Source organism: Panthera pardus, unplaced genomic scaffold, assembly GCF_024362965.1.
Source record: "Panthera pardus isolate Hobbes unplaced genomic scaffold, ASM2436296v1 HiC_scaffold_10, whole genome shotgun sequence".
In the NCBI taxonomy this organism is placed as follows: Eukaryota; Metazoa; Chordata; class Mammalia; order Carnivora; family Felidae; genus Panthera; species Panthera pardus.
The window spans coordinates 35,299,165-35,318,171 of record NW_026526655.1 but is presented as its reverse complement, the minus strand read 5'-3'; the positions used below and the strand labels follow the sequence as shown (position 1 = coordinate 35,318,171).

At 43.3% G+C, this 19,007-nt stretch overlaps 1 protein-coding gene across 7 annotated transcripts in view; it reads left to right on the top strand.

Annotated features, from left to right (window-relative positions):
- SPATS2L (spermatogenesis associated serine rich 2 like) overlaps nt 1-19,007 on the top strand; it is a 166,428-nt gene that overhangs the window by 128,315 nt on the left and 19,106 nt on the right. For 6 of the 7 annotated variants that reach the window (XM_053906493.1, XM_019428377.2, XM_053906515.1 and 3 more), the window contains 2 exons: nt 390-596; nt 1,954-2,089. In XM_053906493.1, the coding sequence (XP_053762468.1) occupies nt 390-596; nt 1,954-2,089 (343 nt within the window). The remainder of the gene's footprint in view (nt 1-389; nt 597-1,953; nt 2,090-19,007) is intronic. The other variant, XM_053906509.1, reaches the window with a different exon arrangement.

The window sequence follows — 19,007 nt, the reverse complement described above, 5'->3', positions numbered from 1 at the left end:
TCCATATGAAATCATACTTAAAGATGCCTATACCTTTACTGAATGGGGAAAAAAAATCTTCTCATCTCCTAATAAATAACCTTTGTTATGAGTGAAGAAACCAAGGCTCAGAGATGTTAAGTGGCTTGGCCCAGGGTCACCGTGCAAGTAATTACCAGAGCCAAAACACCCACCCCAGGTCTACCAACTCCCAAGTGCAAGGCTCTATTTTCTAGTACATCCTCAAATCTTCTAGAGATTCTATTAAAACAGTTTCCTCACTGCTTGCAATGAAGGACATTGTTGCCAACATGTAAACAAAATGAAAATCTTGGCACCCCCCCCCATCACTTTCTCATCAGTGTTTTTAGCTTATCACTTCACAGTCATTATTTGGTGTTTTCTTACAGAAGGCAACAGACCACTGCAACAGAAACTGTCCTTAGATGGGAACCCCAAACCTATACATGGAACACCAGAGGGGTCAGATGGCCTACAGTGGTCAGCTGAGCAGCCTTGTAACCCAAGCAAGCCTAAGGCAAAAACATCTCCTGTTAAGTCCAATACCCCTGCAGCTCATCTTGAAATAAAGCCAGATGAGTTGGCAAAGAAAAGAGGTAAAGTGATTTCTTTTGCACAAATGATTCAACCTATTTTACACACACAGAGAAGTGCCAGAATGATAGAACTTTCCAAAAGATGCTGCTTAGTGAAGAGAGATGCACATGAAATTGCCTTTCTTTCTGTGACCAACATAGATTGAAAAGTAGATGTGATTCCTCCCATATAAATCAAAGGTCTCGAGTGTTTAAGAGGAATTACATCCCCTTTCTCTGCCTCTCTGTGGTCATTCTTCTCTTTGTAGGCATGGATAAATTTGCACCACAAATACTTTCTACCCTAATGTCTTAGGAAGCAAATGTTAATGCAGGAGCTCTTTTAGTAACTTGAATGCTGAATGTTTCCCAGACACACATGTTCTTAACTTGCATTGAATGAAGATGAATCCAGAAGCTGATGATGTCTTCTTTAGATGATCTTCTTCATGTAAATTCAGTTCTGTGTTAGAACCTTCAGACAATGTAACACCGAAAGAGGGTTTTATATCTGACATGCTATATTTTTATTATTTTTTGAGCTTTGCTATACTTTATACATAACTGGTATTAAAAATGAAAGGGGATAAATCACTTCCTTTCTGATTCCCAGCAGATTAAATAATATCCTTCTCATTCAGCCTTAGTTGTATCTGATTTCCTTGGCTTTGGTTTGATATACTTCCTTACTTTTCTGGAGGGAGATTTCTTTCTTCTAAGAAACATGGCCTTGTTGGGATAAGTACAATCCGCCTATTCGCACTGTACTATCTGTACACCTTGGTGACGGTTTCAGGAAGTCAGGCAAGATTGGCGCCTGCAGAGCAGCTTTCAGTGCTGTTGCTCTAATTACAGGGCTGGCTCAGGACTGATGGGCCAGAGCCAGCGTACCTGGCACCAATGCTCCGTCCTCTCTCTAGCTCATTTGTACCTCTCCCAATCTCCATGTCATTTTCCTCATCCAAAAGCCCTGCTGGCTTCTAACCACACAGAGTGGTGAGAGCCAGCAGCACAAATGGTCTTTAGACATATCAGATTCTAAGAAACTGCAGTTCGTGATAGAACATGATGATCAGAACCTCTTTCCAAAGCACAGAGGAGACACGTATGCCCAGAATGGCCCACCCACAGAACCCACTGGTAAAATCACAGCAGTCTCAGGGGCCATACATATCCCCACTGTGGATTTTTAAAACTCTGGGTTATAAACATATAAACATCTTCTTGACAGAACTTTTTTTTTTCATTGAGAAACAAAAGATAAATCTCTTATTAGGGGGTGGGGTGAGTTAGCTGCTTTTGTCACTGTTGCTATTTAGCTCACAAGTAAAAAGATAAAGTGTTCAATTTAACATTTTTTTCATGACATTACTTGTAGGCCCAAACATTGAGAAATCGGTGAAGGATTTGCAACGCTGCACTGTGTCTCTAACTAGATATCGTGTCATGATCAAGGAAGAAGTGGATAGTTCAGTGAAGAAGATCAAAGCTGCCTTTGCTGAATTACACAACTGGTAAGTAATTCAACTTAGAAACTATAAACTTGTGGCACTTGAGCTGTTCCTACAGGTAAAAGCATCTGATGGAAAACATTGTTTATTTAATGCATAAACATCACAGAACAACTCCTCAGTGAATTTTTTTTAAGTCCTATAGGCAGAGGCATATATCTTGGGAATAAAAATGAAGGGAAAGTGTTTGAATAAAAAGAAACCTGATACACATAATTCATTGGAGTCTGAAGCTGGCCCCAAAGTATATGAATGATGTAGAACACCACCTCAACAAACGATATTTTTGACAAATCCCTGGGAGGCTAATATCATGAGTGATACTGAGAACAAATATTTTCCAGCTTTATCATTATAAAATAAGAAAGACTCCCTTAACAAAACTCAGAAACATCTTAGGCAAGCTGAGTGATAGAATCCCATTCTGAGGTATCCTGAAGGCTGGAATTAAGAAATGGTACTCTGGTGTGGCTTTGGTCCTGCCCTGCCCTGCTCTGCAACTGACGCTGAAAGAAGGCATCTCTTTGAGCCATGTATGTTTGCTCATGTCCACAGCTGCAATGAAATATCTCCTGGTAAAGGTTAAGTTATTATAAGTGGAAAAACTTCTTAGTGTATCAGTCAAGACTTTTTCAGTTTCGAGCGATGGAAACCCAAGTCACACTAGTTAATGACAAAGGAGAATTGTTTGGCTGATGTACATGAGAAATCCACAAGATTCTTTTAGGCGAATTTGGTTCTAAGCCCAAATTATGTTATGAGAATTCAGTTTCTCTCTACCTTTCTCCCTTTCCCCTTCTCACCCTCCTTTCCTCTCTCAGTGTCTCCTACAGTCTCCTGGTTCTGCTTATCCTTGGCTTGATTCTTAGGTATGATCTCTCCATGTGGTAGCAAAGATGACCCCCAAGCAGCTGCAACCTTACATAATCCTTAGTTCCTGTGATCTGAGAGAGAGCTTTGTCTCTAGTGTTCCAACAGAAATCCAAGGGCTAATTTACACTGGGTAGGTTGGGTCAATCTTCTGTCCCTAAACTAGTCACTGTGGCAAGAGGGACAGGGTCTTCCCACTAGCTAGGCTGGGTCCTGTGCCTACCACAGAGTTAGTGGTGGGGTGAGCCCCACCTGAACCCCATGAACTGAGAGTTGAAAATCACTGGAGAGTTCCCCAGAGGAAAATCAGGGTGCTAAAAACAGAAAAACATGTCCGCAGTGCCCAGGCTCACATGTGTTCTCTGTATCTCATTGGCCTCCCATGATTCTAGAATTTGGTCACATCTTCTGCATGGTTTTCCTTTCCAAGTCCTTTCTTTGACATAGATGTGCTTTTTAGCAGATTATAGTTGTGTAAAACCAAGGATTATGCTTAACACAATCTAAAATTCTTGAATTTTAAACCATCTGCTATGTATAAGATCCCCATGTGCATAAGATACCAGAAACTTGAAAGAAAACCATCTCCTTCGGTTATCATTCAGTGAGGAATCACTTACCCTCCACCCAGTCACGTCATCTCGACCTTAGTGGAACTCTTCTCTGTTTGATCAGACAATAAACCAAGTAATTGTTCAAAGTAAACTCCAAGATTATGTTTGAAAGTACTTAGAGAACATAAAGATGCTATACAAATGAAAGGTGTTATTATGATGGTTGGTTTTTTAAATTTTACAGTTCTGTGACTTTTTTAAATCTATCCTTAAATTACCCTAATATACATAAGCGCACTCAACTTCCAGGCCTGTTTTCTAGAGCCAGAGTCAGCAAACTTTATCTATAAAGGGCCAGCTAGTAAGCTTTACAGTCTGCAAAGTCTCTGTGCAACTACTCAGCTCTACTGTTACGGCACGAAAGGCAGTGGGCCAGATTTGGCTTGTGGGGGTCGTAGTTTGCTAGTCTCTGGAGGCATTAGTTAACTATTCAGAGAAGACCACTCTGTCTTACTCTTTTGTGTGGCATTTTAGAGTAAACTCTTCCTCTGAGGCCTCTGTATGATACCTTCCATCTGAGTGACTCACACTAATTGACAAAGTGTAGCAGTGACCTCAAATTACCTCTCTCCTCCAGCTGCTCTGAGTACTTTTTTTTATTTCCTTAGTAAAATGAATACCACATGGGTCACGAGACATCTCGAGATTTATAACAGACTCTTTGACTGTTTCACTCCTCGAGATCTGAAAGTGTGGGGCCAGGGAAGTCAGCACCCAGAGAAGTTGTGTATCTTTTCTCTGCTTGTAATTCACATTTTGTTTTAAACTGATGGGTAAAGATCACTCCTGAATGAGCTCTACCAAGCCGTACTGCTGCTTAAAAGTCACCTCTTAACAAATGGCACATTTCCTCCAAACTGAACAAATATAGATTAACCATTTTTTTACATGCTGTTGCTACAAAATTAGTAAACAGCAGCACTTGTTTTGTTATCTAACCTTTAATAAAATGATCCCAAAATAATTACATATATATTACCTTAAAAATAAAACAAAAGTAATTCTTTTTAATAGGCCATTAACATACATTTCGACCAAATGGAAAAACTTTACCTCTGTTCCAAGTTAGCCTGCAGCCCAGCCAACATGGTGATTTACTTGAATAACTCCCTTTTGTTTTCTGAGGGGGAAAAAGGGATGAATTTTAGGGATTTTGGCACTCTTAAAAAAAAAAAGCGGATCACAGAATTGAAGAAGGCAGCTTACATGTTTTAAAAAATGCAGCTTTCCAATTGGTGGTGAAATCATGGACCCCAGGCATTAGAGAGACTTGCGAATGCAGTGCTGTTCACATGTAAACCTCAGGATCACATTGTAAGGCACATCCAGATTTGGAAAATGTGGGACAAGTCTTGCAGAGAGTTCCAAAATGAATGCTGGTTCAGGGACAGATGTTAACTCACCTGGTACGCAGCGACATCGCACTTGTGGTCCTTCTGTCCTTACTCCGGGCCATCCGGTGCTCTCACTGAAGCATTCAGCAGGCATTGTGTGTAGTTTAGAAATAAAAAGAAACTCTCAGGTAAGAAATTCTGAACATTCGCTTTGCTGCCCAGCTTCAGGAGATGAATCCTGCCTGATCAGATTCCCCAAAGCCTGCCGGGATTCATGGGAATGGTGATTTGGGGGGGCTGGGAAAAAGTACCTGCTTGCACGTGCTCAGTACCCAGCGGGCACACATCAGAACGAGATGAACCAAATGCTTGTCCTTCCCAGTCTGGCTGTGAAGAATACTTTTTTCAGTGCAGTTATTGAAGAAAACCATTAAGTAGCTAAATTATAATATCAAAGTGGGCATTTGGCCAGGACACAGTTAGATAGGGCTAAATGACCATTATGTGGATCATTCTCTTTTCCCAGAAAGAATCGGGGATTTGAGAGGGCAGCAAAGATGACATGGTGATCCCACACTGTCTTAACAGAAAATAAATTTTGCAACATGAGTGTCTATGAAAAGTCACATCAGGAACTAACATGAAACAGCTGGTTTCCTTTCTATATGATTGGCCCCCTACCACAACTGGAAAATATTCGTCCTTTGGAATCATAGCTGCCAGATTTAATTGGTTTGTGTGCAAACTAGTCTAGTTTCTCATCACAAATTTGTGTGTGTGCGTGTCCAAGTTGATGGTGAAGGCTTAAAATGAACAATAAACATTAACTTCAAAAAACATCAAGGCAGGAGAATAATACTTGATAGCTGTGCCATATGCCAGGGGAGAAAGTATTCCAGAATAGAGCTGTAAAAATTGCTAGGTGCTATTGTCAATTTAACATCTAATTAAAAGCACTCCTAAAAGGAAATGGAAGATGGTGATGAGCCAGAGGGTAGAACGTGTGCTGGGGATGGGGTAACAGGGCCATAGGGAATGGAGGCTGGAAGAGACAATATTTTTAGGCTGCTTTGCTTCCATACAGGAAAGGGAAATCAAAGCATGATTCCTGTACAGTGTTCTTACACCTCATGTTTATTTTTTCCTGAAGTGGCGCCAAGTCGTACTTAAGCAGAATTTGGAGTAGGCCAGTTCCAGCCCTGGCCCCCCAGCCCTTGCCTTCCTCTTTCTTCGCCTGCTTTCTCTCCACTGTGAGTGTCCTCCCTCCCAGCAAAGACAGGTGGACCTCCTGCAGCTCCTCACAGGCCGGGGGTTCCTCCCCACACCACTGGCTACCAGATGAACTTGTAATGGGGTCCCCGTATCGCGTTCCTTTTTTCCATATTAACGGTTGAAACTCACTGTTGTGTCACTGATAAGCTCATCCTTTTGATGATCATGGGTCCTCCTTCCCACAGTGACATATTTTTATGCTCGCAAGTGTTAACCAGAGTCTCTTGAGACTCTTCTCCATCAGCCGAAAGAATAACCCTATAAAAGTGAGAATTTCAGGCTGAAGAAAAAGCCATTCTGAGATTAAGTGTGTCTGCTTCCGGCATCCCTCAAATTCCACTCCACAAAGGCGGCTTCTCATCTGCTGTGGAGGCTTCGCTGTTAGCCATGCAAGACCACACATAGACCAAAGGGTGGTCAGCTGGGCGGCCCCGCATGTGGACCAGATAGCATCACTGTGACATTTGAAACGTCATGTCCTTTTTCCAAGGGCTCCCGAAGGGGAAATTGCCAGTGGAGACTTTAAGAACAAGCAATGCAACAATGTGCCACATACCCCCAGTTTACTGCTCCTTGGGTGCCCGAATAATGTAAAAATCTTGGCACATACCACCTTGGAACTGCTTCAGTTTGAGTCCAAATAAGACCAATTTTCTTCCCTTGAAGGTTTACACATAGCAGGATTCTTTCCTCCTGCTATTTCTCCAGCAGTCCTGGGCTGGTTCTCCCCACCATACCCCCGCCCACCACATTCCCCAAACTTTTAGCTGATTTTTGGTCAATACCTGGCTTCCCATTTAATGCTAAGAGCCTGGTTTCCCCAGGACGTTCTCTTTGTGAATAACCGAGCATTGACTGAAAGATCATGCTTGTAAATTAATATTTACTTCTCTCCATACCGAAGTATATGTGTGTACACTATAATTAAAAGCTCTGAGAGCACTGTGGTCACCCTTCACCTAGGTGCCACCACCAGAGATGTGGATGCCACTGGTCTGACGGGGACTCCGGAATAGGCTGTTGCTGTTTTTTTTAAAGAACTGCGGGTGATTCTTCTCTGCCTCTGTGGGTGAAAACCACTGGCTGAGAGTCATACAGAGGGAGTGGTACATCTGGGGCTAGTGCACTATTCTCAGCTGGATGCATTTGCCCCCCAGGAGACTGTTGGCACGTCTGGAAATCATTTTGGCTGTCACAACTGCAGGAAGGGAGTGCTACTGGCATCTGGATACCCCTAAATATCCTACGATGCACAGAACAGCCCTCCCCTCCCAGCACCCATAACAAAGAATTATCTGTCCCAAGACATCAATAACACTGGGAAAGCCCAGGCAAGAAGAGAGTGAGAGGAAGAGTCCATCAGTCCTTCTACAGGCCCTGCTGTGGCTCCTTGAAGGAGGGACCGGGGTTCCTCCCCTTTGCTGCACTTCTGAGTATCTATCTGCCCCTCTCCCAGTTGCCCTCCTAACCCACTGCTGGAAACCTGAGAGAGGAAATTTCCTTTCCAGTCATTTCCATACCCAAAAAAACATAACCATAGTGTCCTCTTCTTTTCAAGGAAATTTTAAATGTAAGCTTTCTAACTATACATTTTACAGGTTAAATTACATTTTTGTTTCCTTAAGACCATAAAAAACAATTATGTTGAAGTGTAGAAAATTGAGGGCTTTGCTTTTTGTCTATTTTGCATTAGAGAATTCAACTCAGTCCTTAGGAGAGAATGGAAAAATTAAGAACCAAAGGTTGCAGCTAACAACAGGCAGTCCCTTTCATTAGCCATTCTGTCTCTACCTGAGTCTTTTTCTCATTTTGCAATAAAACCAATACCGCAGGGTGGGGGGTGGGGGAGCCGAGGATTAGGATGAAGATCTGAGGTACGTGAAGATAAATACAGTAGGGAATTGTTTCATTAAGTGTCTGTTTAAAGGATTATTATTTTTCTCTGGCTTCAGCCAGCCAGCAGTATTACTTGGTGCTCCTGGGCATACGTGGCCTGTGTCCAGCTACTGTAATGCCAGTGACATCCTCAAGTGTGCCAGCCCTTGAGCTATTTAAGCTGAATGAAAACAGGTCTCTTTGTGCCTTATGGTGCAGTTGTGGTTGAGCAAACACTTGGTGACTGTTTAATTAGGAGAATCATGGAAGTTGCGGCCGGCGCTACGTCTACCTCGATGGGTGAGGGGAGGAAAAATATGTATTAGGTGAGGCAGGTTCTAGAATCAGAACTGTACCACAGAACAGATGCTGTGACAACAAGCAGACTTGGTTTTTGAGTTCAGTCACATGGAAGATACTGACGTAAGCGTGGATAAGAGGTAGAGACTCCATTTTAAAACCATGGCTGAAGTGGTACGCATTCCTCTTGCACCGCAGAGCTCAAGAGTTCTGGAAGAGCGTGTTGTCCTTTTCTCCAGGCCATTCAACAGGGGATGTTTGTAATAGGATTCCCTGTAGGAGAGCTGACGTTGGGAACCTTTTCAGCCATTGTGATGTAATGATTTACAGACTTTGCTTCCCTGTTAAAATACCAGCAATGTGTTAAACGATTGCTAGATTTTGCCAACTCCTTAGACGTGTAATGAAGACAAAGTCAGGAGTCTGCGTTGTATTTTTTATGTTTTTTTAAAGAAATTTAATTAAAAAAAGTCTCTATGTCCTTTCTGCTTTGGAAATAAATATAATCTTCCCATTGATCAAAACCTGTACCAACAAAGATTTTCTGACTAATCTCTTTCCTTCTCATCAGATGATTTTTCTAAGTGCCCACCTGCTTGCGACTTGTACAAAGAACTATACAACGGAAATTAAACAAGCCTGTTCCTCCTCCCCACACCCAATATTCGAGGTTATGCCAGCATATTAAAAGAACTCACAGTATGGAGATAAACATACACCTGCAAAGGATATCAAGAGGCAATGATGGAAGAGGCTAATAAATATATTTATGCCTCAGGAGAGCCATATGTATGGTTTTTGTTGCTGTCCTAGCTGACAAATTGCCCAGAATGACTCCTTTTCCTTACTCTGCACCAGTCCAATAAACAGAAATAAGCTCCGGCATCCATTCTGAAATTGTGAAAAGGGTAAATACCATAAACCACGGAGAAACTCAAGGTTCTTGTGACTTTGTGACTAAGGCAAGTCCCTGTGGTACACTGTATTTCAAATCTTGCCTCGTTTGTGAATATGTGTCATTCTAAATAGGTGTAGCTCACTCTTTGGAGGTGAAAGCTTCTTTTTTCCTATTTTCTCTCCTCCCCGAGGTTTTCCTCTGCATTAGATGTTTCCCCAGGGCCACTGCAAGGACTGAGTGAATCAGTCGACATGAAGGAAGAGCAGGTTGATAAATTAAAAAAAAGTACCGGACTGGCCTTTTCAGTTGGGGATGGTCCCCAGGAAACCAGCATAAATAGCACCCTGTATTGATAGCCTTTCTGAGCTGCGTGTGTGATTACCTCCATTCGTTATGTTCGTCACACACTCGGCAGTGGAGGTCAGCTTCCCTTTCACCGCAGCCTTCTCTGTGAAATAACAGACCCACAATAAGAGCTGGAGGACAAGACGTTGATTGCGATTTCAGTTGAAATCTGAAAAGATTTCTGAATCTTTTCAGCAAAGGAAGGCTATGAATCATACCCACCTGGAAACATGCTCCCGAATACGGGGTTAGTTTTCACCACAGAATAGAAATTGAAAAAGGAATTAAGCAAATTGTTCTCCCTGTACAATCCCATATGGGAAGTATGTGGTGTGTGTGTGTGTGTGTGTGTGTTTCACTCTATAGTATCATCTATTTTCACTAGGAAAATAAGACAAATTTGTTCATATATATATTAGTATAAATATAAAATACAGTATAGTTTTCAAAGTGGGATATCCTAGATCACAACTTCAGAATGGATCTTAGAACTTATTTCTGTTTATTACACGGATATAGAGTAAGACTGTAATCTCTGAGGGTGAGACTAAGGAATCATTCTGGGCAATTTGTCACCTAGGACAGCAAGAAATCACAGAACAGCCTGTGCCTGAAGTCATGTAACAGAATTGCTTATATGTCAGTTACATTGTTCTTTCAGTGACTGTAAACTTTTGGTTCTTAGTAAGCCATATGATAACAAAAGTCACATTTTCCAAGGCTGATTAACCACGTAATTAGGAGGCATGGAGTATAGAGTTAAAATAGCGTTTTAATCTCATCTCCACATATTCTAACCCTGAAGATGATTGAGTTTCTTAACTTCTACTCAGCTACAAAATGGGGTACTACTGTCACTATCTAGAGGTTTTATGAAGATTCGTGTACAAGATTCATGTACAATGTATGCATTTCTCAGATTATTCTGGTAAATCTGTAGCCTGACCCATATAGGTTGGTTCTCTTCCCTTCCAGATAAGCATTTAGTAAATTTATTTCTCTCTGTACCAAGACAATGGGAAGAAGTTGTCCTTCTCCACTTTTCTGTTTAGCATGCAGTGGATCCCAGCTATGAGATATGGATATCTCAACACAAGTTTTTACTGTTCATTGCTTGATGAAGACAGAAGTAAGGCAAAAGCCTTTTGACCCCTGATTCTGAATGGCCACCAGATCAACCCTCGTTCCCCCTTTCACACCTTGCCCTGCCTTCTCTCTGCTTTCTCTTCCCCTTTCTTCATTCACCCATCCAGTAGGGAGATGAATGTGTCGCGAGCTGGTGTTTCTCAAACTTTGGAATGCACAGGGGGCACCTGGGCCCCATTCCTAGCGGCTCTGCTTCTGTGGGTGCAGGTGGAGCCCAGGCATCTGCATCTAATGAGTGCAGTGGGTGCCAGTGTACCTGGTCTCAGGACCACACTTGAAGAAACACTGCTGGTAATACTGAGGGATAGAAGATGATGTCTTTACAAAGAAGGTCCAAAGTCTAATGAGAGTGTACAGAAGCAAGCTGTGTGATGCAGTGTGGCGAAAACTGTTGGGAAGCACGCATGGGGTAGGGTTTCTGGCTGGCAGGGAAAGGGTCCACCACAGAGGTAATGCTGGAGCTGGCACTTGAAGTAAGGCTAGGAATTTGCCAGACTGAGAAGGGAGAGAGGATTCCATGCAGAAGAAACAACACAAGGAACCACAAGCATGAGAGACCCCAGTGCACTCTCTGGGAGGAGCACATTCCCTGGGTCTCATTCCATTAATAAATGAACTATGAGCATATCCCTCTCGAACCAGAAAACTTATTTGTAAGTCACATATGTATGCCACTGTTTAATCTGTATACTAGAAATGAGGAAAGTCTACTTTCTAAAATGAAGAGTAAAGTATATGAAGTTTAACATTTCATTTGTTACCCCCACTTGGGAAGCCAGAGAACCAGGGCAGGTGCTGGCATGTGAGGCTGGAGGTGCTGGGCGGTGAAGAGCATCAGGTGCCCAGGTCCCCTTCTCACGCAAGAGCCCATCGGGAGGCCAGGAGCCATCTCCGCCAGGCTGGGGCCTTGGGCTGGATGTGGGCCAGCATTGCTGTGACTCCTTGTGCCACATCAGTCTCTTCCAGTTTCTGTTCCTCTTAGTTGTGTTCAACAACACTGATGGCTTCTGCATAGATGCCTCCCCTCCCAACCCCCCAGATTGGAAAGAAATGCAACAGTGTTCTGAGTGGTTGACTCTATTTTGGGTATGAAACGAAGAGATATTTTGCCTCATTTTGTTTTATTTTGAAATGTGTTTTATTTTATCCTGCTTTCTATATTTTCCAGCTTTTTAAATGAGCATGTAAAATGAAATTAAAATGTGAAGAATGTTAACTCTGTTCCTTAAATGGCACCCTTGTGCTATAAGACAGTTAACATCCACAGATAAAAGTTTGCTTTTTGTTCCAGAGTTAGTATAATTTTTTTTAATAAGGGGGTGGGATTAAATGATAATTTTTACAGCTATAGAAACTGAAATACAGTTAAGTTACTTTCCCTGAATGGTGATCCCCAGAGAAAGAAACAAAACTAAGAAATAATTAGCAAAGGTGAGCCTGGTAGCGTGCCTGGATGGCTCAGTCAGTTAAGCATCCGACTTCAGCTCAGGTCATGATCTCACGGTTCGTGAGTTCAAGCCACACAGTGGGCTCTGTGCTGACAGGTCAGAGCCTGGGGTCTGCTTCAGATTCTGTGTCTCCCTCTCTCTGTGCCCCTCCCCACCTGCACTCTATGTCTCTCTCAAAAATAAATAAACATTAAAAAATTATATTAAAGGGGTGCCTGGGTGGCTCAGTCGGTTAAGCATCCGACTTCGGCTCAGGTTGTGATCTCACGGTTTGTGAGTTTGAGCCCCGCATCAGGTTCTGTGCTGACAGCTCAGAGCCTGGAGCCTGCTTCGGATTCTGTGTCTCCTTCTTTCTCTGCCCCTCTCCCACTTGTGCTCTGTCTCTCTCTGTGTCTCAAAAATAAACAAATGTAAAAATAAAAAGGGGGCGCCTGGGTGGCTCAGTCAGTTAAGTGTCCAGCTGCAGCTTAGGTCATGATGTCACGGTTTGTAAGTTCAAGCCCCACGTCAGGCTCTGTGCTGACAGCTCTGTCTCCCTCTCTCTTCCCCTCCACCACTCACCTCTGTCTCTCTCTCTCTCTCTCTCTCATAAATAAACATTAAAAATTTTTAAGAAATAATTAGTAAAGATAAATTATATTATTAAATGAAATCATATGTAAAATTCTAAATGGAGGTATATAAGGAGTGTAGATTTTTCAGCTGAACATGGGGTATTGCAGAATTTGTACAGTTTATAGGATTTTGCAACTCTGATATCATTTTTAAAATTCCGAGAAGAAAAAGAATCCCTGTGTTTTTTTTTTTCAATTAGCTATTTGCTTTTTGAGGAACCCTGGATTTTATAAGTATTGGAAGTCATTCCTTATGCTAAAATCTGCACGTGTCTCATTCCACAGGTGCACCTCACACAGTGTGATGAAATATTCATTGACTGTGATTTAAATCATTGTAGGATCCCAATATAAAATACAAAACTAAGAGATACTAACATTAACAGATAATATTACCTCTGATAAAAGAAACAGAACTAAAACGAGTTCAGCCTGATTGGCAAACTGAGTGCAGTTACTGCATTCATTGACAGCCAGAGGGATTTTAACTGCTTTATATTTTAAGTGTGATTCATGCTCAGAGGCACCATGCGCTGCTTTATTTCCCTGATAGTCCCAATGACTAAGCAGCTTTCCAGAGGGCTGTCTCAGCTTACTCTACATGCTGTAGACATGTATGTTGGGTTTTGTTATGTTTGCCAAATAAAAGGGTGGGATTCGGGAAGTCTTTAGAAAGATCAGTTTGTCACCATGGCTGCATTCAGAAAAGAAGAATCCCAGTCTTCAAAAAGAATGCCACTTGTTGTAAAATCTAAACGTAAAAAGGTACCGAGTAGAATGTGACAGACCCCAGGGTCCCTGTACAACTAAAGAATGCAACATAACCAGCTACTTAGTACTGAGCCTGGAGTGTAAGCAGCCACAGTGGGCGAGGAGTAGGGTGGGGGAGACATTTCTGGGGTAGACTTTAGAGGACGTGATCACGTGGGAAGAGAAGGAAAAGGAGTCACAGAAACTGGGTGAGTGACGATACCAGTGACCAGCTTCCAGGGCACAGGAGAGGGGACAAGATGGGGATATAGGGCAGGAAACATGATTTTCCCTCTACCCTTTTTGTTCTCGGCCAAGACCCCTGTAATAAAAGATTAATAAGAGAAAAACAAACAAGTTTGTTAACATGTGCACCTCATGTATACAGAGGAGATACCCAGGAGGAAGCAAGGAGCTCCCACGGTGGCTTAGAATTCAGAACTAAATACCATGTTAACAGGGAAAGGGGAGAGGGGGATATAGGCCTTTCAGGGGAGAGTAAGTGATTCTTAGAAAAGATGAGTGGGCCCTTAGAAGAATAGACGGAAGGTATGATCATTTGTGACAAAGTGTGTCTGAGTGTGGTGTTGACTTCTAGGCTCCTCTCCTGAGACAGGAGTCAGCAATCTTACCTGGTTGGCAAAACTCCCCAGGAGGGGATTTATGACAACTGAGTTCCTTTGGAGGCTCCGCCTTCAAGCAGATGAGGGGAGTTCAGAGACAACATCTCCCTGCCCCGGCTGTTTTTCAAGTGCCTGCAGCTCACAATCATCAGTACATCAGAGTGCCATATTTGGGGGTGGGGGGCATACTCTGCTACCCTTCAGGAAGCAGAACAGAGGAGGAACAGGGAATTGGCAGCATACAAGGTCACGGGTGCTGTTTGCAGGCACCTGTTGTAAGTGGTAGAGGTGCCAGTCCTCTGACCCTAGGAAGCCACACATAGTCTCACGCATTTGTGGCTACCAAGCCAGGACAGAAGCTCTGTTGACAACAGCAATAGTTGAGAAATGGGTGAGCTGAAACCCTGGGTCCAAGAATTCCTGCTAGTACTTGTGGAGTTGGACTGGAAATGGTACCCATGGTAACAGTGTAGTGCACCTTAAATGTTTAATAAAGGTGGCACCTGGTGGGCACAGTCCTCTGACCCAGGAGAGGGGAAGGACAGGCAGCCTCTTCCATCAGCGCTAGCTCCGCAGCTGAAGGCCCACGTGGCAGCCACCAGGCACTACGAGGCAGCCGGGAGCTCAGCTGGCATTCCTCTGGGCATTCACAGTTCCTACTCCTGATGCAGTAGGAAGGGGCACAGCCCACAGTGGGGGCGGGGGGTGATTTTACATTACTCTTTCTCTTCAGTGAAAGAGAGAAATTCTTTATATACAAAGTCTGGCTTTCTGACTTTATCACTCATTTGCCCACTTTATGCTCTTTGGTACAAGCCAGAAAGGCTGAAACATCACCTTCTTTCCCCCCCAGCAGTTCCCACATTCCCGTTCTCTGTACTGGGTGCGGGGGGTGGGGGGGGGGGGGAGACAGGAGGCTCTTCTGCAGGATTCTCATCCTGCCCCTCCGCTCCGCCCGCTTTGTTCTGCTTGGCAGCTGAGGAGGTAAGCACTTCATCCACAAGAAGGTCCTGAAGCCAGATGGTCAGGGATCAGATGGTCTGGGCAGTTTCTCTCACCACAGCCTCCCTGAGGCAAACTCATGGCGATGAGCTGTGGTCTAGTTTTAACTCTTTAACATGGAGTCTGGCTGCTGTTGCAGATTGGTGTCTTGAAATTCCCTTTGAGATCCTGCTTTCGTTCCCCCGTACCCACCAGCAGGTTCTGCTCTCCAGCTTATCAGCCACTGACAGTCCTGTGGCTGCCTCCCCATCACAGCATCTTTATTGACGAAGAGCACTGGACTCAACGTGGTGCACCCAGCTTCCAAAGGAAGCCGTTTCGTCACTCGGTGTCTTAGCCTCTGGATTTAGAGAAGAGCCTTTCACAGAGCAGAAAATAATAAATCTCTTCTTGCTGAAGTGCCTCTCTGATTCTTTTTATTATTGTTATTATAAGTCCTCTACAGAAAAGAATCAAGACAGTGGAGAAACATTTTTATAAAATGACACTTTATCTCTGTGATTAACTATATAATAAACCATAAAGGCTTTGCCATGGTAATCTCCTCCTTACACCTTATTGCTTTAATAATAAAAGCTTTTTTATGGCAACAGAATAAAATTTTACTATCCAGACAGTTTAGATAAAATGAGAAGATGTGTTTTTGGAAGGATAAAGGGCACATCTGAAACATGTGAGGTCAGCATAGGTTTTATGTGAGCGCAGTTTATGTAAAACATGTTCAATGTGTCTTAAGTCTGGTGCCCTCCAGAGGACTTTATCCAACCGTTTAAAGAACTTTTAGTGGTCAGTGAAAGGCTGAAGAGTTCTGTATTTCTGTCAAGTACAGAGGATTACAGTTCCAAAGCAAAAATGTTCAAAACCAGATGATTAGTGGGGGAAAGCACAAATTTCAATAATTTATTAACACCCTAATTTGCATACAGAATCATCAACTACCTGTTTTGATTCTGAGCCAAACCCTGTGTGGTTTGGTGATTATCATTGCACTTTTATTCATAAGCTTATGTCTCAAATGATTAGATTCCATCAGTGACAAAATTATATAATTTTTTGCTTAAACATGATTTATATGCAAGCACTACCGTATACCAATTAAAAAGTTTCATTATTGCTATCCCACGGGAAAAAAATGAATATGTTGTCTTCCTTCCCATTTATCACTATTGAGCAGTTTCTCTTTTTTTTATGTTTCAAGTTTTTATTTAAATTCTATTTAGTTAACATATACTGTAATACGACTTTCAGGAGTAGAATTTAGTGATTCATCGCTTACATACAATACCCAGTGCTCAGCACAACAAATGCCCTTCTTAATGCCCATCCCCCCACCCACCTTTCCTCCAGTAACTCTCGGTTTGTTCTCTATAGTTAAAAGTCTCTTATGGTTTGCTTCCCTCTTTTTTTTTCTTTCCCCCGTGTTCATCTGTTTTGTTTCTTAAATTCCACATATGAGTGAAAGCATATGGTATTTAGCTTTCTCTTATTTTGCTTAGCATAATCCTCTGTCTCCCTCCACATCACTGCAAATGGTAAGATTCTTTTAATGGCTGAGTAATATGCCAGTGTGTGTGTGTGTGTGTGTGTGTGTGTGTGCGCGCGCACGCATGCACCACATCCTCTTAATCCATTCATCAGTCGATGGACATCTGGGCTATTTCCATAATTTGGTTATTATTACTATTGAGTAGTTTCTTGTCAAGGAACCCACAGTTGTCTAAGACCATAAAGTAGAAGATTTTTAAACCCAGAGCTTCCCTGAAAAAGTGATAATTTTAGTGGAGACCTGAAGGAAGACTCACAGTTAATGAGGTGAAGAAAGGCAGGGTTGGGGAGGAGGTTGTCTTCCAAAAGAGGGAAGGGCATGTGCCAAGGCCCTGTGGTGAGAAGAGAACAGAGCTCATACGTTTTGGGATTTCATGAAGCTTAATCAAGGTCATTCCAGTAAAGTGTTAGTGCTCTACTTGTTGTGCCTGCCACACAGTAAGCACTAAGGATGTGTCAGTTATGATCAGCTCTCCTTTTAAGGCAACTCAGGGCTGACATCTTGTCTGCACAGGTATACCTAAAAAGCAAGCATGTGCCCTTTCTGTTCCTCAGTAGGAATGTGGTCTGTGACACTGCCTTTGATTTCTCTGTGACTCTTCAACTCTCTGATGTCATTTCTCTCAAGACCCTCCCTCCTGCCTTCCATATCTGGTACTCCAGATTACCTGCATATCTGGTACTACCCTGTGTCCTTACCTGCCTGCAGTGTTTCTCATCAAGTGCACCTAGTGTATGTATCTGTCCTAGGACCTCTAAGAAGATCTAGTAGGACTCATGCAGGGCACTGATGAAAGTGCTCATGAAGCTGGATGTGACCTCAGGTCCTGAGGGCATTTGGAATTTTTTAGACACAGTCTTTCATACCCTTCCTTCGATCTGGTTCTCAGCTTGATGTAATGCTGGCTCCTCACTGTCTGACAGCCTGCTAGGGAACAGACTGGCCTTTACTATGAAATCCTCTTCACCCTCTGTATCTACTTCCCTTCCGCAATCCTGCTGCCTTGGAAGTGAAAGCCAAAGAAACCCTCAGGTGTATCTTACTGAGATTCTTGAGGGAGGTTTGGAGGGAGCTGCTTCAGTCTGGCACCTAATCCTGGTTTGCATTCAGTTCATGGGTTCTGAGCAGGGTCCTGACTCAGCAGAGATTCCTGGCTTGCCTTTCTGCACATGAGGTTTGAAAGCAGTCATACGTAGCAATGCTTGAATTACTAAGACGCTTGAGGACAATCTTTTGTTGAAATACCCAGAGGAATGGAAGCATGGTTTGATGCCAACCTCACAGCTTTATCACACCCTCAAGTGGGCATTAAGCAGATTAACAATTTATTGTGAAAACCTTCATTCCTCCTGTTGGGCCCCAGAAGGCCCAAACTAACCACTGTATGAATATCCAGCTTTGTTATGCGTTAGACCTGGGGATATGTGTTATACCCAAAATGTCCATCTCGTAAACCCTCTGGGCACATAATTATGTTAACAAATTTAATCAACAAGAATTTACCATGATCTTGTAGCTAGTAAAGAAATTAGCAAAGGCCCGTTCCTCCACCATTCTCTCCTCCCAACACGCACACACAGGCTGCAGGGTTCCCGGGGTCTCAGCCTTGTTCCGGGACTGAATGCGTGGGAGGACCGTGGGACCCTGCCCGGGCACTCCCCGCGCTGTGCTCCTCCCCCACCTATGAGAAGGCTAAGGACACCCACTCTTGTATTGGGTGCATGTATGTCCTTTAGTTATGTGTACCTTGTGTGCCCTCAAATCCCACAGACTCTAATTAGGACATTGGTTTCGGGTGGAGGAATTTCTTCTTGCCGTCATTTTCTTCCCTGACCGTCTGCTTTTTGCTTTTCCCCAGTAAATTTGGCAGGTCCTCTCCCCTTCGTCTCAGCTTTCCCCAAAAGACTGTAGGCTCCACAGGGATGGCAGGGGGCTTCATCCACAGCAGCATTCCCTGCCTCAACACCCTCGCTGGCACATGGCAGGCACTCAGCAAATACCTGTGCAGTGTGTGTGGTTTCTAGTGCTCTTTGTGGCACATTCCTGCACTGCCGTCCCAAACCTGTGCAATCCTGCTGCACTCCATTGCTTAAGAGAATGGAGCACAAGCTACCTGCAGGGCTCACATGACCTGTAGCCCATCCTTCAGCTGGAGTGTCCCTGCTCCTAAGTTCCTAAGAAGTGGTCCTGGACTCCTATTCGTGTCCAGTGGAAGTCAAAAGCCCTCTGTAAGATTTGTGCCAGTTCCGGGGTTGAGGGTGGGCTCCACATTCTCACCCTCAGT